At 41.7% G+C, this 13,556-nt stretch overlaps 2 protein-coding genes across 3 annotated transcripts; both read right to left on the reverse strand.

Annotated features, from left to right (window-relative positions):
- Window positions 1-6,743: 6,743 nt before the first annotated feature.
- On the reverse strand, window positions 6,744-8,400 carry LOC311342644 (olfactory receptor 10A3-like). The gene is made up of 2 exons (XM_084467506.1): window positions 7,829-8,400; window positions 6,744-7,729 (listed from the first exon to the last, which is right to left on the reverse strand). The coding sequence occupies exons 1-2, from the start codon at window positions 7,888-7,890 to the stop codon at window positions 6,751-6,753; spliced, it is 1,041 nt and encodes a 346-aa protein (XP_084323632.1). The 5' UTR covers window positions 7,891-8,400; the 3' UTR covers window positions 6,744-6,750.
- Window positions 8,401-8,585: 185 nt separating this feature from the next.
- LOC311342646 (olfactory receptor 4E2-like) lies at window positions 8,586-11,156 on the reverse strand. 2 transcript variants are annotated; one of them, XM_084467507.1, is made up of 2 exons: window positions 11,094-11,156; window positions 8,586-10,124 (listed from the first exon to the last, which is right to left on the reverse strand). In XM_084467507.1, exon 2 carries the CDS (start codon window positions 10,085-10,087, stop codon window positions 9,140-9,142), a length of 948 nt encoding a protein of 315 aa, XP_084323633.1. In that variant the 5' UTR covers window positions 10,088-10,124; window positions 11,094-11,156; the 3' UTR covers window positions 8,586-9,139. The 2 variants fall into 2 exon arrangements, with proteins under 2 accessions (XP_084323633.1, XP_084323634.1); XM_084467508.1 differs by lacking the exon at window positions 11,094-11,156 and adding an exon at window positions 10,714-10,977.
- Window positions 11,157-13,556: the final 2,400 nt, after the last annotated feature.

Raw genomic sequence — 13,556 nt, forward strand, 5'->3', positions numbered from 1 at the left:
AGAAAGGCTGACGACCGCTCCAGTCCTGGGCTATCCTGATTACAGCCTGCCTTTTGTCCTTCAGACGGACGCCTCAGGGGAGGGGCTCGGCGCCGTCTTGGTGCAAGTTCAGAGTGGAGCAGAGAGGGTCATAGCATTCGCCAGCAGGGGTTTGAGTCCAGCTGAGACGAGGTATCCTGCACACAAACTCGAGTTCCTCGCTTTAAAATGGGCGGTGACAGACAAATTCTATGACCACCTCTATGGGCGTAGATTCTCAGTCCAGACAGACAATAACCCTCTTAAATATGTCATGTCCTCTGCAAAGCTAGATGCTACGGGCCAGCGGTGGGTGTCTCGGCTGGCTGCCTTTGACTTCGATGTCCAGTATAGGAGGGGCCAGAGCAACGCTAACGCGGATGCCCTCTCCCGTATGTCCAACCAGGAGGTCACCGAGGTCCTGCAAACGTGCCCCCAGCAGGTGAGGTCCAGTGAGCCCAGGCATGGTGTGGGACAGCCCACACAGGACCCAGTAAACCCCACAGCCAGGAGCACGTCTGCCTCAGAGAAACCCCAGTCTGAACCCCCCACACTTAATGAGCCCTACAGAGACATAGGAGTGGAGTCACTGCCTGCCATGACGAAACAGGAGATCCGCGCAGGGCAGAAAGAAGATCCTGTCATCGGCCCTGTCCTGCACTACAAGAGTCTCGACCAGAAGCCGAGCCGCAGCGAGAGGATCAGTGGTGGTGGGCAGGTGTGCCTTCTCTTAAAGGAGTGGAGGAGGTTAGTGATCAGAGATGGTATCATGTACCGCCGCATCCGAGACAGCCAAAGGGGAGCAGTGGAGCAGCTAGTACTGCCAGAGAAGCTGCGTGAATCAGTCAAGACGGCTCTTCACAATGACTCAGGGCACTTAGGTTTGGAGAGGACTGTGCAGATGATAAGAGAGAGATTTCATTGGCCACGCATGTTCCAGGAGATAAAGGCTTGGTGTGAGCAGTGTGAGAGGTGCTGCCTGAGAAAGACCCCAACTGCAGGAGTAAAGGCTCCCCTGGTCAGCATTCACAGCAGTGCCCCCATGGAGCTCGTATGTGTGGACTTTCTGACTCTGGAGAGGTCAAAGGGCGGCATAGAAAATGTTCTCATCGTCACTGACCACTTCTCACGCTACGCACAGGCGTACCCCACTAAAGACCAGAAGGCCAACACTGTTGCCAGAGTGCTGTGGAAAAACTTCTTCTGTCGGTTTGGTTTCCCTGCGAAATTGCATGCAGACCAGGGGCGCAATTTTGAAAGTGCTGTTGTGAAGGAGCTGTGTAAGTGTACTGGCATCACCAAGACCCACACAACCCCCTATCACCCCCAGGGCAACGGAACCACTGAAAGGTTTAACCGCACCCTCATGAACATGCTTGGGACACTGGAGCCTCACCTGAAGCCGCGGTGGCATGAATATGTGGATGCAATGACACACGCCTACAACTGCACACGCCATGACTCTACTGGTTACACGCCGTATTACCTGATGTTTGGCAGGCATCCCCGGCTCCCTGTCGACCTGATCTTCGGGCTGCAGACCACTAATGAGCCATGTGAGTATAGTGAGTATGTCCAGACTCTGCATGACTGTCTGTCACAAGCTTATGCCCAGGCCAATCAGACCTCTCACCAAGCCAAGGGACAACAGAAAAAATATTACGACCAGAGAGCAAAGAGTCAAGTCTTCAACCCAGGTGACAGAGTTCTGGTTAAAGTGTGTCATGTGGAGGGGCGGCAGAAACTGGGAGACAAGTGGGAGCCCCGGCCATACATTGTGGTGAAGAAGCAGCCCAGCATTCCTGTGTATGTGGTGCGCTCAGAAAATGGCAACACAGAGAGAGTGGTCCATCGCAATCTCCTCACACAGTGTATGTGTCTTCCAGTCGATCGGGCTGGTGGGATGACAAGAGGAGAGGTAGAACCGGACACAGAGGAGAACATGGAGGATACAGAGAACATGGAGATGGAGAATACAGAGGACATGGGAGAGCAAGCCGGAGAGGAGTCAGACAGAGTGGAGGACTTGGAAGTGGATAACCCGGAGGACAATGTGGAGAAGTGTGTACCTGGGACAATAAATGGACAGTGTGAACACACAGAACTGGAGGAAGTGGATACAGAGACGGGACGAGTGAGTGAAGGAGAGGAGGGACATTTAACAGCCAGGGGCACCAGCCTGCCTCCCAGGCCCAATGTTCCGAGGAGGAACGCGCCGAGAAATCGACGTCCCCCCAAAAAGCTGTCCTGTGAGCTACGAGTCGTGGAGTCAGAGGAGGATCGGCAGAAGATAGAGAGAGGATGGAAGTTGTGGCAGAGAGCCAAAGCAAGAAGAGCAGCAGGACACATGTAGCTTAACACAGCGAAAGCACCCACCTTAATGGGGGGGTACATGCACACATTTTCATCATAAAACACTGCACACCACACTTATTCATTCTTCACATGTTTATTTTGGCAGTTCTCTTTGTTTATGTTTAATAGGTGGTCCTTATTTTGCTTATTTTGTTATGATGACTGAGACGCCATCAATTAAAGAAGGGGTGGATGTAGGGTAGTTGCCTTTTCGCGACCATGGATGGCGCTGTTGTGTTGTTGTTGGTCCTCAGCGGTTTAGCGATTGTGGCCTTTTGGCCTTACAGGCCACCGTTTTGTTGCAGGGATTCGCCCGCACAAGCGCCATTTTTGTCAGTTGTTTGTTTCTCTGCCGTAAGGTAAGCTGCATAAACGGTGCTCTGTGTAAATGTAAAGTACTTATGTTTTATCCGTATGTTTTGTGGTAGAATGCTAGCCGTAGGTGAATCCTTCTCTTCTTTTTTATACTTATGTCAGTTGTTTGTTTCTCTGCCGTAAGTTGTTTGTTTCTCTGCCGTAAGGTTGAACGTTTGAGCTGTGAATGAGAGAAATAAACGGCGGCGTGGTCCGAGCCATAAATCAAGAAAACCATCCGTGTGTCCCTCCTTCCGCACCCCCCCCCCCAACACCTACAACAAACACAACGCAGAGTCCGGGTGTGGAGTGGCGTGAGCTCGCACGGTCTGGGTTACACTACAAATATTAAAACACAATTTATTAGGTCTAGGCCGACATATGCTATATCAGTCCTAATCCCGAACGCACCGTGCGTACATTGTTTCACTGCATTTTCTCCCCTGAAATAATTCCATATTAAAAAAAAAAAAAATAGCATGTGTCTGTGTGACAACTAGGCCTATAGCATTTATTTAAATGTGCTGATTTCTGAAACATGCTTTGCACCGCAAAGAGGGCAGACTTTATCTGATTCCTGCATTCCGTTTCATTCATTCATTCATTCATTCAGTGATTGACGTGCCACGCACTCACTAGAAACTTTGGTGTCAACATTAAAAATGCAACGTTCCATTCATTCATTATCATTCAAACGCAGAGGCATTGACACGGCTATTGCTGTTGCTGGTCTAGATCGATTCCTGCCCATATTGTTGGGCAGGGGGTATGATGGTGCGGGCAATGTAAGCGGGAATGGCACGCATCGCAGCACAGTTTCCCGCAGCAGTCTACGTACAGAAAACCACGCTCTCAACTTGGCGATTGTGCACTCCACTAAGGTCAGGGAGTTCGTAACTGTCTAGACACGGTCCAATAAATAGTGAACTTCATCACAGCCTCACAAAACGCCAAAAAAAAAAAAAAACGCCTGCAGAAATTATCCGACACCCGCTGGTTTCAGCATGATTCATGTACAGTATGTCTTCTGTCATTGATCAATATGAGGACATTTTAACCACGATGGTTGAATCAAAATCAGAGGGAGACAGCAAGTGCCGCTCGCAAGCAACCTCCCACACGAGCAACGGAATCATTTGATTTTATTGTATGCCTTGTGATAGGGTTGCCTTGTGACGTGGCGTTTCATCTGTACATTTATTTTTGGAATTTTAAATTGCTGCAATAAATTATATTTGTGTTGACTTCTAACATGTCTCTGTCTTTGCTGTTTAAATCTAACAGTAGTCTACGAGTAATATATATGCGGGAACCACTGTTTTTGGGGTATTGCGAAATAGCGCCAGCTGGACATTCAGTGGTATTGGATGACGTGTTTTAATAAAACACATCCAATACACGGAATGTCCAGCTGGTGACTTCACTGAGGCTATAGTAACGATGCATCCTAGTGCTTAACGAGTACCCCTGTAGGCGTCGTTAGCGAGGGTTTTAACAACGTCGTTACGTAACGATGCTTTCGGGAAACGGTCCGAAAATTCTGCGATGATCGTACGACGGTGTTAACAACGTCGTTAGGCTAACGATGCTTTCGGGAAACGGGGCCCAGGACTTACTTTTGTTGCTGATTATGTTTGCACACCTGTAGTCACTTTGTGTTAGCCTCACTAGGTTTAGGGGTGCTGTGCTGTGCTGTGCTTTTGTTTTACCTGTTAGTCCCGAATCTGGGTTTTGGTTATATTGTTTTTGATGGTTTACACAGCACCCACTTGCCCGTTTCTGATTATTGGAAATCCTTGGTTAAACTCTTTTCAAATAAATAACCCTACTTTACCAAAAAAACAACTGGTTTATGTTGCTTCCCTTTCCCCTTCCGAGCCGGGTTGTAACAAGAGCCCTTCTAACATTTAAATTTTAGTTATTTGAGTTTCTCTCTATTCCACCTCATATGGCTTTTGCCGTAGGCCTGCTTGTTATTAAAAGAGAAAACTAAGCTGAACTACGCTGAATGGATCCATCCAATGGATCCATCCATAGGACGAGGAATGAAATTGTACCGTTGCTGTTAATATCTTATTATTTAAACAAAATGTTGTGTTTCGAGAGAAACAAGATCAATATGGAGGCTTTTATAGGACTTCATTATGTACAACCCACAGAAGACGATTTGCATTTCGTCTACCGCGATTCACAAATATTTGGTAGATAGATATATAGATAAATGTATACTTTATTGATCCCCGGGGGGAAATTCCTTGAGGAAAATACAGCATAACATAACATGAGGAGAGGGGAGGCAAAAAAATAAGACAACCCCCAGACTATGTTCCTGTAGGGAGTACAGTGTGGGGACAGGAAAAAAAAACACCTCAGCAACATAAGCACATAGTCAGTACACTTACGACATGAAAACACACGACCTGCAACAGGGGAGGGGGAGGGGTAACCCAGTGCAGGCAAGCAAGGTAGTTGTGCCTCTGCCTCGTAAAATGATATCCACACGGATATTTAGCGATCAACAAATGCATTTTTGACTTGTGTCTCCAAAAATCATATCCAAACTCACTTTTAGAACAGATTAGGCCTACGACATGTGAACTCATCGATACGCATTTGTGGATCTCTTCGTGTTTTGTCCAATGTGTACAAAAGGTCTGCAAAATCTGGATGCGTACATAGCATACTCCTGCAGATGGCGACATGCAAGTTACAGGAAGTGAGTTGTAACTCACAGAACACAATTCACGTTACATGTACAACGCAGTGGCGTAGCCACGGGTGTGCACGGCTGTGTACACCAGTGTATTTCTGGCACACCTTAATATTTTCTGAATTACATCATTACAGCTATTTTTTATAATTTAAACTAAAATGTGACAGAGAATGCGGTGAGCTGCAACCAATTTCTTTATATTTGCTTGACAATTTTCATTGTACATTTCGTACACTTATACACCCAATTCCTTGTTTCAGTTTAACATAATTCCCACATTTTGATTCAGGGAGCCTGAGGTCTGAACTTCAAGTCCTGTATTCAGATCAGGACTTGCAGGGTGGCAGGGGAAAGCTGTGTGATTTCTTGGTGTTCCTTAAAGACATTGAGTTGGACAGTGCAATGCCTCAGCTTTACAAACTGTTCTCATTAGTGGCAACAATTGGAGCTACATCTGCAGGTGTAGAAAGGAGCTTCTCCTGTTTAAAGTGGCTCAAGTCCTACACCCATAACACAATGGGCCATGGCCATTTAAGCAGCCTAGCTCTGCTGGCCATTGAGAGGACACTGGTCAAGTCACTGGACAATACAGCTAGTTGGTATGACAGGGTCACAGAGCATTTCCTTGAAAAGGAACATAATTTACATATACATCAATTGACAATTTATATGATGTAGGCCGAAAATGAGCTTCCCCTCTTTGAAAGGCCAGCAGCCGCTACTGATACACAGACTCCCGATCATCAAATTTAAGGTCCAACTTTTTATTTGAAATACATATTTATATTAGGGCAATTATTACAAACATTAAACAGAGTATTTACCTTTAAACTGAGCTTAAAATAATCTAGTTTAAATTACAGTTAAATTAGTTAAAGTTAAGTTACATTTGTTCATACTCTATGTTCACGTGTATATTCGTAATATAATTAATGAATAATACATTTGACAGGCATTGCAAGTTAGCATGAGCTACAACTACTTTATTGCAACGCATCAGACAAATCAAGTCTACGTGTCTCGAATTGTCCCTTTACGAATAAACCATACCAGAAAATGTATTGATACATATTTTTACCTTTGCATCCTAGTATGTCAAATCAGAAAATACCATGGATATTCATTAATAAGTCATTGATAACTTTGACACATAAAATATTATGTTTGCAATGAGGCTTTGCATTATGAAAATATTTCCAGAAATATTAAGAATGTCTCAGTTACCTTTGATGTATCATTTTCTTTTGATATATTTAAATTAAATTTAAAAAAAGTCCATTGAAAGTGTAGCTGGTTTAGTTAGTTGTTTTTTAAGTTAGCCTTGCTCTTTTAATGACTTTAAATATGTTTTTCTGAAGTTCTTTTGTGTTTAACCCATATATAAGTGGATTGAGTACTGGAGGAAATACCATAATTGCTATACCCAGGGCCCTTCTCAGGTTTGGGGACACGCTCTTAAATCTGTGAGCCATCAGAGTGATGATACAAATTAATTGTAAGAATATAAAAACCACCAGATGTGTTCCACATGTTTGGAGAGCTTTACCTCTCGCATCTGACTGCTTATTCTTCATACAAGTCAACAATATCTGAATGTATGTGTATGTTACTATGAAGGCTGGTGCAGCTTGGACTAATATGATAACGAATAAGCCATAGTTTCTATTGACACTGCTGTCTTCACAGACTAGTTTTACTAAAGAGGGATTGTTGCAGAATATATCTACTATATTATTCATACATAATTTGAACTGTGTGGTAGTACCCAACAGCACTACCATAACAAAGATGAGAGATAACCAAACAGCTACAATGGTTATTATCAAAATATTTGACGTCATTAGAGAGTGGTACCTAAGCGGCGAGCATATAGCAATATATCTGTCATAGGCCATCACAGTTAAGAATAAGAAGTCTCCTCCACCAGAGATGTGAACCAACAGAGCCTGGAGAAAACATCCAGGGTAGGAAACAGTGTGGTCCTTTGACACTATACTGTGTAACAGCTGAGGGAAAAGAGCAGTGGCTCCCATTATGTCCAGTATAGGCAGGTTTAACAGCAAGATGAACATAGGTGAATGCAAACTCTTTGTGAAGACAATTGTTGTAAACACTACTATATTACAAAACAGAATAATTAAATACGTAAGGGTCCCAAAAACAAAAGCAGGGTACATGTAGCCGGCCGGTATATTTAAGGATTCCATCGTCAGCTCCATTGTCCAGTGACCAGCGGTATCATTTATTTTCATTATTGTATGGTTATAGTTGTCAAGGAATTGAATTGTCCTGGAGAGAAAAAATCAAAGCACTCCAAGTTGAATCAAAGTTAAGTAAGTCACAATATCTTAACACTCGATATTCATTGCTAACATCTTGGTATCTTACCTGTTACACTGGATAGTACTTCTTTCATCAACTGTATTTGATACCTTGCATGTTCGGTACATTTATGTTCTGCCCATGCAGTGCTCCAGGACAGTTATTTTATAGTCATGTGAGAACCAGGGAGACCCAAGAGAGGAATACAAAACAAACAGACCAAGGTGGGGGGGCTGAACTCAAGTCAGTGTCTACCCCATCGGATAGAGCTACAGCTATGAAGCTGAATTTACAGATTGGTCAGATTGGTTCAATTCCCATTAGAGAGGTTCTGGGTTCCATACCTAATGTCCACAGCCTACCTGTAGACATCCTTCTGTAAGATTGGGAAACCCTGCCTGCTCCTTAATGACATGTAGGCCTATCTGAATTCATTCTAAATGGATTTGGAGTAAAGCATGTGCTAAATGACTCAATAGTAAATAGATGGATCTTTGACAGAAACTATCCAAATAAGTAAATGGGATGACCTGTTGGACAGGGTAGACTTTGACAGGGTATGTGTACTAACCATGGGAGAGGAACCATGTGTTACAGCCATGTGTGTCTATCCCAGTATTCCTGTCATGGTCTTGCTCTATGCATTTGTTGCAACCCTAAACGTTCGTTTTCAGAAATGTGCAACTCACCGAGTGGTTAGTGGTGTTCGTTGATGTTCCAAATCAAGTATCATAGCGAAATACAGTTTATGTTGTGTTTTATTTGGCACTTTGTAAATCCCATTGAAACAGGGCTGTTTACATTTGGTTGTAGGCTTTTCGCCTGAGCGAAAAGACTACAACCAACCCCCCTTTCTGTTTGCGGTCAACGAGCAATGAGTCTTCCAACAGAAATCAATGGATGTTCTCAATGTCAACAAAGCTCATACCAACACATTCTTAGTGAATTTGTTCTCAAATATGTAATATAAAATTAAAAATATATTTCATTAAATGTGTTATGAATAATTGTGAGAATAATTTAAGTTATTATTTAAAGACCAATAGCAATGAATCAATAATCAAGTATACAATAATGTGCAAAATATGAAAGCTAAAAAATGTAAAACATATGAACAAGTATGTTTACTATATGTTGATCAATTCATATTAAATCAATTTAAATTGTAGTCAATATATATTTAATTGATTCATGACTTGCTTATTTCCATACAATCCTAGTCCCCATTTTTGCATGTTTGGTAATTTGCGTTTACGGATCAGTTTTTACAATCGTTTCAAAGTCAAAATGATTCACCATGTCAAATAAGGCCCGGATTGGCCGGATACCACGTTTTATAAAACGGGGCGGGGGGCGTGGCAATAATATTTTTTCTTGTCATTTGTAGGTTAACCTCAACCTTTTATACATTTTAATCATGCTTTTCTGAAGTTCTTTTGTCTTTAACCCATATATAAGTGGATTCAGTACTGGGGGAAATATAATAACTAATACACCCACAACTCTTCTCAGGTATGGGGACACACTCTCAAATCTGTGAGAGATCAAAGTGATGGCAGCATTGAATTCAAAGAATAAAAAAACCACCAGATGTGTTCCACATGTTTGGAGAGCTTTTCCTCTTGCATCTGACTGCTTAGTCTTCATACAAGTCAACAAGATCAGGGTGTATGTGTATATTACTATAACCAGCGGTACACCTAGAACTACTCCAGTGAAAATCAGGCCAAGGTAGTTATTCACCTTTGTGTCATCACACAGTAGTTTTGCCATGGATGGATTGTTGCAGAAAATATCCACAATATTAGTCCTGCAAACTCTGAACCTTGTGACTAGAGAAAACAACACTATGAAACACAACATATCTATGAACCAAATGGCAATGATGAGTCTCATTAAAGTTTTCGGATTCATTATAGAGTTGTACTTAAGGGGCAAGCATATGGCGACATACCTGTCATAGGCCATTGCTGTTAGAAACAAGAAGTTTCCTGTACCATAGAAGTGAAGGAGAAAAGCCTGAGTGAGGCACCCAGGGTAGGAAATAGAGCGGTTCTTGGTCAAAATGCTGATTACAAGCTGTGGTAGAAAAGCAGTGGCTCCAATCATGTCCATTACTGGCAGGTTTAACAGCAGGAGGAACATGGGCTTATGCAAACTCTTTGTGAAGACAATTGTTGCAAACAGCAGTGTATTGCAGAACAAAATGGTCATATATGTCAGCGTTCCTAAGACAAAAATTGGGTATTCGTGGTCAGGCGGTAGGTCTATTGACTGTAGTGTTAGTTGCATAGCCCAGTTACTTAGCGGATCGCTTGTGTTCATTGTTGGGTTGCTTTTCTTTCCAAAGAACGGGCTCTTCCTAGAAGAAATAAAAGAAAAAAAGGTTAATCAGTTATAGCAGTATGAGGATTCATAATAAAGTAATATAACTAGGGCTGTAAAAATGGCCGCTGTAAAAATGACTGTGGTAATAATGCGTGAACGCAATCTTATTTAATTTAATACAGAATTGAATACAGAATGTCAAGATTCATATCAGAATTATTTTTAGTTTTTAGTTCCACTTACTTTACATTCAATTACACTTGCAGGTAGTGAATGCCTAATTACAATTGCAGTAAGTGACAGCCTGTTTACAATTCCCACATCTCTGGGGCTGCCTATTTGAATTTAACTAACATTTGTAGTCACTGTTGGTTTCCAATTGTAGGCTACTAATTAACTGCCTGTTTACATTTCCCAAATCTGTGGTGTTCCACAAGTTTCATATTCAACCCACACTGAGTGAGTCAATAAAACTCCATCAAGATCAGTTGGTCTAGTTATTGCTCAAAGTACATTTGGTATGAATGATAATGTCTCATTCCATTTGATAATCTAATTTAACTTCAATTGGAATGAATTTAAAATATAATTAAAAAAATGTGATTAATGGCAAGTTAACTTACCAATATTATCAGATTAATCACGATTAAAAATAGTAATCGTTTGACAGCAACATGATATCATCTAATTAACAGAAGGAGTCTCTGTCTGTCCTTCGATTTCTCAACAACCATACACCCGATCGATTTCACACTTGACGGCGGTTTTGCTGAGGCTCAAATGAACTGCAGTGTCGAGTGTGAAGATGTTTGGATGAGCGGTAAACAAGATCTGCAAGAAGCAACACCCGACGCCAAGCAATCGCCCTGTTCCGAACACTGCACTAGTAACTTAAATAGTGGTAGTCTAACAGGCAACAGAACAGTAAGACCATTATAAAACTCCTCAAGACTAGTGTGACACTCATTGCTGAATACTCTCTCTCCTTCCACAAGCATCTTACCTTTACTGAGATGCAGCAGTGCGATTGCAGGGCTGATTGGAAGCTATTTTATTGGCCTTTAAAGGAACGCCCATTGATATTGTGACCAAGCGTTGCCTTAGGGCAGTGGTTCTCAAACCTTTTCGGTCACCCCCCACTTTGGACAAGGGGGGATTTTCAAGCCCCACCTACCCCCATCGCCCCAACACAATGCTAATGAAATACGCCAAGCTTAACATTTCCAAATGTATTGAAGTAACATCAAGTTACATCATGTTGTATCTAAATTCTAACATCAAATAACAGCAAGTTCAACAATATAGAAAATAAAAGTGCAGCTGTGTCATAACTTGCATAACATAAGTTAAAAAAAACAAAAAAACTTATGAGACCTATCCCTGCATGAGTGGTTGCAAAGCTGCAAGCTTAAAATGTTAAAATGTATTTCAAATAATAAAAAAAAAATCATTATTAGTGACACATCTACAAAATATGCGAGCAGTGCCCCCGGCCGAGAAGCGAGCTCGAGTGTCAGCGGACACACTATCGGACGTAGAGGATTCCAGTGATGAGCTCCGCAGCATCGGGACGAAGCTGCTGCTTGAATACAACACCTAAATATGACTCTTTTGGTGTGTGATCGTGGTGGGGAGAGCACGGTCGTTCATTTCCCAATATTGCTCAGATTGACAGATTTATCCTCGCCATCCCTGCTCAGTGCATCCAGCGCATCCAGCGCAGCAAGCGAGCGAGACTTCTCCGGTGCTGGATCTGAGGCTACTCAGGAGCGGAGTCAATTTATAGCGGGTCTGGTCGGGTGCGGAATGTAATTCGCGCTACTGTCGGGTCGGATGTGGTTTTAAGTTTTGCGGGTAAGGACGGGTGCGGATTTGCAAAATAAGAGCCGTGCAGGACTCTGCTCTGCTTATCTCTCACCATCCCGCTCTGCCTCTGGCTCACACACACTCTGCCCAGGCCCCGCACTTCCACTCACGTCACTTTTTTTAAATCCCCTTCAGCGCGAAACATGTATTTGCCACATCTTGCTCCGACTGTTTTTGACTGACTCATTTTAAAACACCCAAATTTAGGATTGAGTTTGCAATCAGCAAGGCAGGTTAACGAGCACAGCGACGCGGCGCCCCCGATATAGAATGACGAGTTGGAGCGCGGCGACGGAACCTACACTGTAAAAAGAAAATAGTTGGATCAACTTAATTGAATTACTTCAATTGGTAACACATAAATTAATTAAGTTTATTCAAATAAAAATAGCAAGTTAGACTGACCCAATTATTTTAAGTCAGATCGAATTACTAATATGTTAGTTTTCAAATAAACAATTTGCATCAATCAAACTTAAAATGAATGCACAACAAATTAAAATGTCCTTGTTTTCCAACTAAATTTTTTGCTATATCCTAAAGTAAAATACTGCTTCCTTAGAACCCAATATTCTGCCTTGAGGTTAAGAATATTTTTATAGTAACCTTAATGTGAAATGTAAGTTTGCTCAACATAATAAAATATTTTTTTTACAATTAAAAATTTAAGTTGGCTTTCAAAAAAATATCACATTTTCACTGTTTGTGAATACTTTATTATATGAAAGTATAAAACGCAATATGCCGACATCTTCCAACACATTAAATGCATACAGTTTACTTTTTTCTTTTAACACATATGCATAACATGCATTACAGTTTAGACAACAAATGTAGATTTTAGACATTTTGAATTGCCTAACCATTCCTGTAACTGCATGCATTTTTGATGTAGCGGTCAACAAAGGTTGCTCATCCAGGATAGCTTAAAGGACAATTACATTTGAACAAATATGCATTTTAACAATCACAAGACTAATGCATAAAAAGTGCATAACAGTTTGGGCAAGCAAAATCTTTCCCATATAGAACCAGTTTTTACCAGCATAAGCTCGTAGACACAGTAGTAACAAAAAATATATATAAAAATAAAATAAATAAAAGGGCTTTCTTCAGTTTCGGCAACCGTACAAAAGCGTTTGTAGCGTACTTCTGGCAGCCGCCAGTTTTTGAAAAAAGAAAATCCTGTAAGTTAGTTTCTCAATATGACTTACAGGTCGTTTTTTTACTTCAAAAAAAAGAAATAAAAGTATAGATGAAAGGCACTAAATTTACGATTTAAAATCGGACACACAACAGTGTGCATAACAATTGATAACACTTGATAACACATTAACACCTCAGTAAGGTATTTGAGCTCTAAGCTCAACATTTCCCCAGAAAATGAAGGAAACATGTTTGGAGAAAAACTCCTGCACCTCCAAAAACCTGCAACAAAATCAATGTATATCTTGTGGTTTGAAGAATATTTGTCTCTCGATTGTCTCTTTAACCACACAAAGGCAAAAACACCCAAAGAGGCTTGAGTTTCAAGTCTTAACATTGTTCCTCCCTAGGCCATTTTTGGGTCCAGAAAGGGAATCAATTGTGATGCGTGTCA

This window comes from Micromesistius poutassou (genome assembly GCF_964030765.1).
Source record: "Micromesistius poutassou genome assembly, chromosome: 4".
In the NCBI taxonomy this organism is placed as follows: domain Eukaryota; kingdom Metazoa; phylum Chordata; class Actinopteri; order Gadiformes; family Gadidae; genus Micromesistius; species Micromesistius poutassou.